At 36.4% G+C, this 7366-nt stretch overlaps 1 protein-coding gene across 1 annotated transcript; it reads right to left on the bottom strand.

The window, feature by feature from the left end:
* Positions 1-718: 718 nt before the first annotated feature.
* Positions 719-6831, bottom strand: LOC142628215 (TMV resistance protein N-like). Its single transcript, XM_075802271.1, has 5 exons — positions 6089-6831; positions 4727-5867; positions 4232-4504; positions 3374-4141; positions 719-3267 (listed from the first exon to the last, which is right to left on the bottom strand). The coding sequence occupies exons 1-5, from the start codon at positions 6616-6618 to the stop codon at positions 2257-2259; spliced, it is 3723 nt and encodes a 1240-aa protein (XP_075658386.1). The 5' UTR covers positions 6619-6831; the 3' UTR covers positions 719-2256.
* Positions 6832-7366: the final 535 nt, after the last annotated feature.

A 7366-nucleotide genomic window follows, 5' to 3' on the forward strand; every position in this document is an offset into this window, starting at 1 on the left:
CAATCTTTATTTCTTTAAGAGCATTCCCATCCGGGATTCTAAAAAAGTTCTATTTTACAACCTCAAAACTTACTTTATTTATTTTATCATCTCATTTTACAATTCAGTCAACATCCCAATTACTATTTTTATATATAACTCATTAAAATAATATAAACTATAACATTAAATAATATAAAAAATTCAGTTTCTCTCTATTCACTTCCATCTCTCTTTCCCCTCAACCTTTTTGTCTCTCTCTCTGGCAAACCCACCTTCACCTAAACTCACGAATTTTTTTTCTGCAGAATTGCTAGTCTGCAATGCAAACCAGTTTAATTTTTTCTGCAGAATTGCTTTTCTGCAAACCAGTTTTTTTTTTCCCTGCAGAATTGCTGGTCTGCAAACCAGTTTCTTGCTTCCCCTGAGTTTGGTTTTCTCAGAGTTGTTATAATTTTTTTTGCATAAAAACTGAGATATTTATTAAAAGAAACACAGAACACATAAGCAGAGTTTTAAAACAAAACAAAGCAGACACACAGGATTGAACAAAACACAAAACTGATACTACAACTACAACTACAGGACAGAACAACAAAACAATACACTTAAAGTTGATGTGATAATGATATCCATTGCCATTGGGTAAAAGACGCAAATGAAACAGTGCTACTAAAAAGGGAAAATACCTTGGCATCAAATGCAAAAGAAACCAGACAGAAACAAAAGAGGAGAAACAGTTTCAATGTGATTTTTTTATTGAGGCATATTTCTTCTGAGTTCTTTTTTTTTTTTTGGTAAATGAAGGATTAAATAAACAAACTAAACCGGATACACAGTCTCAGGGCATTCCCTGGAAAAGAAAACACCAAACATCTCAGAACTAAAGACACGAGCAACGTCCACAGGCGGACTTAAGAAAACAATAAAAGGACTTTCTTGGACAGCCCCCATCCTAGCAAACTTGTCAGCGATCCTATTCGCTTCACGGTAACAGTGTTTAAAACTGATCCAGGGGATACGGGCAGCCAGCTGTTTACAATCAGCCACCAGTGGAGTGATTAAGCTGTTAGAGCAAACAGGGGAGATAATAACATCTAAGACAGATCTAGCATCTAGTTCTACTTCAACAGCGCTAAAATTACGCTCTACACATAAAGTTAGACCATCACGAAGCCCCCATAATTCAGCTTGAAACTGGTTGTGATGCCAATGTTCCTTGCAAATCCCACAATCCAATTCCCTTCCTCATCTCAAATAACACCCCCACCTCCTGCCAGTCCGGGATTTCCTAACGACGAACCGTCAGTGTTAAGCTTCACCCAATCTCGTGCTGGGCTTTCCCACCTAATCTGCTTGACTATCTGAGTTGCTGCCACCTTTGGAAAATAGGCACAATAGAAATATTCCCTAGCCCTCTGGATTATATCTTTAGCCAGGTTCAAGTTGGAATTTTTATTTTTAAAGACCACCTGATTTCTATTGTTCCAGATCAACCAAACCGCAAAAGGGAAAAGCACCTTCCAAGGAATAGAACACCTCGCATATCCTCTCTCAGCAGTACAATTTTCTGCCAGCCATGTATGAATGCTTTGAGAAAAGAAGGTGCTGTTACTATAAGGAATTCCAATGAGATTCCAAGTATGCATACTGACAGGATAGTCCCTTAAGGCATGGGCAATTGATTCAACATCATTGTGGCACAGAGGACATGTTAAGTCCATTACCATCCCCCTAGCCACCAGGCGATCTTTAACACCGATGCTGTCATGGCAGCACTTCCATAAAAACGACTGAATTCTTGGCAGTGTTTTGATAGCTTAGATCCAATTACCATGGAAATGGCAAGGCGGACCTAAATCTGCAGCACATCTATAAGCACTCTTAAGGTCAAATTCTCCATCTCGAGATCCCATCCAAATCAATCTATCTTGACTCGGACCAGTCAGGGCAAAAGGGGTTGCCTAGATTTCCTTCTTGCAGCTCGGAGGAAGATCAAAAGGAATCTTATTTCTTCTGAGTTCATCAAAATGTCCTCAGTTTCTTCGATGATGAATAGAGATTGAAGTTGACAAAGTCATGGGCCATTGAAGTTGAAAACAAACAAAACCCACCACTAATGGTTAAGCCAAAATGCATATCTGCCCTGCCCAAGGCTAAGTTGTATTCATTTGTTGTATCCATAGGAAGCCCCACCTTTTTCTTTTTTTACTCGAGAGAACAGAATGAAATGTTTAGGCTGGTGGGCACTAGGGTCTAAGGGCCTCAATCACCCTTTCAGGAAAAATTTCTGGGGCTGCAAAAGCAAAATAGCTTAAAAAGCTTGGTGGTTGGCTCAACTAGCCAACTCATGCATGACATAGATGTGTCATCAAGGACCAGAGGAGACTGATATTCTTCTTTATCATCAGATCCATAAAATGGCAACTCACGACAGTATTCAACGACATCATCATCATCATGTCCAGCAGTTACAAGGGGCAAGTTGGGTATTACAGATTCTTGAGGAGGACAACTGCATTCTACGTGGACCCCCCACCTTTTTATGAGGGTGGGATTTAGTGGCTCAATACAAGGATTGGGTTCAACATCATAATGAGCGAAACAGGTTCTATATGTAACCTCAACGGGATTCTGGTCAGTTGGATTTGATTCAATCAAATGCTGCTGCAGAAGCCATTGACATGGAGAAAATAAAAACAGATGATTATAATTATTTTCAGATGGACGAAAATACCCATATTCACGTTCTTCACAACCATTGATGGAAATGTAAACATAACAATCATAAAAGCGCTTATGTGCCTCATCTGGTCCAAGAGCAATACAGACAGCCAATTTTGGAAATTTGCAACCAACCCAGAATAATATGGAATTTTCAACACTTTGATGGTTGAACCACTTTGGAATCTCAGTTCCTGGTACATAAAGAGTATGAGCAATGTCCCCATGTTCATATTCAATACCCTCAGTATCAGATGGAAAATAATTGGAGAACTGTGGATCCATTGATCTGCCCCCATCTTCAGATTCAGCACCCTCAATTTCATTTGGGAAATAATTGGATAACTGTTGATCCATTGATATGTCCCCATCTTCATATTCAGCGCCCTCAGCTACAAATGGTAAATAATTGGAGAACTGCGGATATGTTGATATGTCCCCATCTTCAAATTCAGCACCCTCAGTTTCAGATGGGAAGTAATTGGTGAACTGTGGATCCATTAATTTGTTGCTTCTTGCCCTACCACATACTCTATTTGGTAAAATCCCTATAATTTCTATTACCTGCATGCAATTAGAAAATTCAAGATTTTTCAATTAGCAAATCTTGCAAAGTATTTATAAAAAGTAACAAAAATTGTTTCTTTATATCTTAAAGAAAGAGAGAGACCTGATTCAATAGTCCGCTTGGTGATTGAGAATCCAACAACATGCAATTCTCTGCAAGAACGGTTCTTATAGATTGGGGAAGTCCTTGAATTTCACGAAGAAGCTTGCAATTCGAAATTAAAAGTGACTCTAATCTGGGAAGTCTGCTAATGCTTTCAGGGATGGTAACAATATTGGTTTCAGATAGATCTATCATTTCCAATGCGGGGAAGTAATCAAGCTTCATCAAAAGATCCAGTGGTTTCATCTTCACAAACCCATATCCTGAAGAGATATCAATAGAATTGCATGTTGGTCTCAATTTGGTAGTAGTAGTGTCCAATATCCGAAGCCGTTGCAATTTATAAATGCTATCTGGAAGATCCCGGAGGTTTTCACATTTATCAAGGCTTAATGTCTCAAGCTTAGTGAGATGCTCAATTGATGAAGGCAACTCCCTAATGCCACTCTCACCTAAATATAACATCTCTAAACATCCCATTTCTGAATGAAAATTAGGGAGGTTCTCAAGCCCTGAGCAGCTAGTAAGACAGAAATATTTAAGAGATTTCAATCTGAGTTGGCTTGGAAGAAATTGAAGTTTTCTGCAATGAGCAAGGTTCAATCTTTTAAGCTTTTCAAGAGATCCAAAGCATTCATCAATCTTAACTAAATTTTTACAAAAAGAGAGGTCCAGATTCTCTAAATTTGGGGCCCATAATTTAGGTAATTTCGTAATAAATTCACAACGTTCGAGATTGACATCTTTCAAATTTTCTAACCGGTACTCCTGTAGGGAAAACAAACCAAAAGTTAACTGCAACAAAATTTGAAATAAAAATTTAACAAAATCCCAATTTAAAAATATACATAATCATACCTGGTTGATTAGCTTCGGCAGTCTAATGCAATTACGTGGCATCTCAATAGCAACAAGTTGTTCAGGAAAATATTCGGATGGCCAGTGAAAAGGATAATCGGGCCACTTAAGAAGTATTAAATTGTTGGGAAGAAATTCAAGTGGTTCACAAATATGTACATTCTCAACTATTAGAAATTTGAGATTTTCCATCCTTTTGAAAGCTTCAGTGTGTAGTTGCACATCTACTGGTTGAGGCGAATGCAACATTATGCCTCGAATTTTTTTTGATCCCTAATTGGAAAAGCATTAAGTGAACCATAGAAAATAATAGAATTTACCAAATATATAAATATTTTGAAATGAAAAAAAAAAAAAAACAATAATACTGATGAACTAATATTTTATAAAAAGTTAGAAAGAAAGAAAAATTAAAGAAAAAATACAATACTTTCTACCTAGTGAAAATAAATAAATAAATAAAGAGCAAAATAATTAAAGAAAAAGAACTTATACCTTATTTCTAGTTAGTACTTCAAGCGAATCCTTATAACAATATAACCTAGTACGTTTTCGGAGGATGTCCGGTGCTTGTTGTCGAACAATTTCCTTGCCCATTTGTTGTATCAAGTCATGCATTGACAATCTACCATATTGATCAACAACTACGAGACACTTATTAACAAGTCTTGGAATACCAAAACTTGGATATAATCCACAAGCATCTAAGATCTTTACAACATAATCTTTGTACCATCCTTTGAAGAAACATGCAATATCAAGAAAAATATCTTTTTCGATGTCATTCAATCCATCGTAACTTACTCTAAGTATTTTCTGAATGTCTTTATTGGGAATTTTTTTATACATATCTAATGCACTTTCCCATTCATCTTTAGCTTTTCCACACAAATCACGAGCTATTATTTCTAGAGCAAGTGGAAGGCCATTGGCAAAATGTATGAATTTAGTTGCAAGTTTAGAATAATCTTCATCCAAAGGTTTGTTTCCAGGAAAGGCATGCTTTTTAAAGAGTTGTCGAGCTTCGTGTTCATTTAATTGCTCGACCTTGAATTCCTTGACCTTGTAAGTTGTACAGACTTTTTCTTTAAGGGCAGCTAACCAGTGTCTATCTCTTAATGTTATAATGACTCTACTTCCGGGAGCAAACCAATTACATTTTCCAAGCAAATTTTCTATTCTTGTCGAATCATCAACATCATCAAGAATTAAAAAAAGTTTTTTACAGCAAAGTCTCTTCTCTATCAAACTCACTCCTCTAAATCTGTTGCCCACTTTCCAATTACCATCCCCTAAGATGTCATTAAGAAGTTGCTCTTGTAGTGTGATTATGCCAGCATCTGTCCCCAAATTTTCTCTAACATTCATTAAAAAGCTGTTTCCATCAAAACGTTTAGCAATTTTATTATAAACAGCTTTTGCAATTGTAGTCTTTCCTACTCCGGGAAGGCCATAAATCCCTACCACACAAAATTCATCTGACTTAATATCTAAAAGTGACTCTATGGCCTCTACACGAGACTTTATTCCAACTGGGTATTCAGCAACATATAACTGTGTCCAATTTACTTTAGCATTTGCTATTTCTTCAACAATGTTTTGGATGAAGTCAGATTCAGATTTATATGTAGCGCAGCTGATAATCACAGAGCATAAGAAAACATATAATTAGATAGATTAGCAGATGAACTACGAACCAAGATAACTGGTTGTGAGTTATAACAAACAATTATTTTTTGATGAAGTAAATGGAATGTAATTAATATATATTTGATAACTGTCATTGATATAAACATCATATTAGCAGTACAAACTCAACAAAAGCATGAATTATGATATCAAAAATCAGATACATACCCTTTCTTGTAATGCCACCCAGATGCATCAGCTGCTTTTCTTAGAGCATCCCTCCACCTCTGCACCTCGTTCTTGTTATCCTTCAACTTCTTTTCATGTTTAGCGAGTGCTTTTCCAAACTTGCCATTTTGATTTCGTATTTCTGATGGATCAATATTGTAAAAAACTGGAAAAATTTGAACCTCCTGGTCCTTTTTATTACACTCAACAATCTCAGCAAGTTCATGCAAGCACCATATGGAGTTGGCGTAGTTTTCAGAGAAGACAATAACCAAAATCGATGAATTATGGATGACTTGGATAAGTTCTTTCGAAATTCCTTCTCCCCTATGAAGTTTACCATCGATGAAGGTGTTGATGCCTTTGTCGCACAAAGCCTTATACAAATGACTGGTAAAACCTTCGCGGGTATCTTCACCTCTAAAGCTCAAGAAGACGTCATAGTTCCATCGGCGAGTGGAAGAAGAAGAAGAAGAAGAAGAAGAAGAAGAGGAAGAGAAGGAGGCTCCTTCACTGTTCAGGAAAGTCATTGATGGAATCGAATAGACAGAGATGCCGATCTGACCCAATCTTCGCAGTGTGGAGGAGGACGGTGAAAGCCGATCTAACTTGGCTGATCTCCGCTGGTCCTTAGCTTGAGTGAGGCAGGTCTTCTTCGAAGGTGTGGCGGCGGTATCTCTTCCCTTTTCTCTCTCTTTGTCTACGCGTGTGTTTTTTTTTTTTTTTTTTTGGGGATAAATCTGTCTGTGTGTTTGACAATGAGGAAAGGCCGTGGGGACTTCTTTTTTTTTTTTTTTTTTTTTTTTTTAATGATAAGCTTTTATTTCCAAAACCCGCCCACTAAGTTTTATTATTTTTTATTTCAGTCCATTAAATATAAATTTTATCATTTTAGAGGACGTTTGAATAACACGTTCACGTCGACGTCCAGCCCTTTTTCTTTTTCTTTTTTTCAAACGCATTCGTCACTGTTTATTGGCCATGAATAGTGATTTTAGGCCAATGAACAGTACTTTTTAGCATGAACAGTACTTTTTACACATTAAAAAATTATTTTGGTACAGTATTTTCAGTTTTCAGTTTTCAGCAATAAGTTATATCCAAAAGACTCTTAATTATTTTATATATATATATATGATTTTTATTTTAAAAATCTAATTTATAAGTGAATAAATCAATTTAAAAATTAATAGGAGAGGGGTCTTATTTTTTAGGCAATATTTTAGTAGGAATTGGAGTTACATTTTTACCGGATTGCCCTTTAGTTTTGTCTCTATT

The sequence above is a fragment of the Castanea sativa genome, chromosome 3, assembly GCF_040712315.1.
Source record: "Castanea sativa cultivar Marrone di Chiusa Pesio chromosome 3, ASM4071231v1".
Taxonomy (NCBI): domain Eukaryota; kingdom Viridiplantae; phylum Streptophyta; class Magnoliopsida; order Fagales; family Fagaceae; genus Castanea; species Castanea sativa.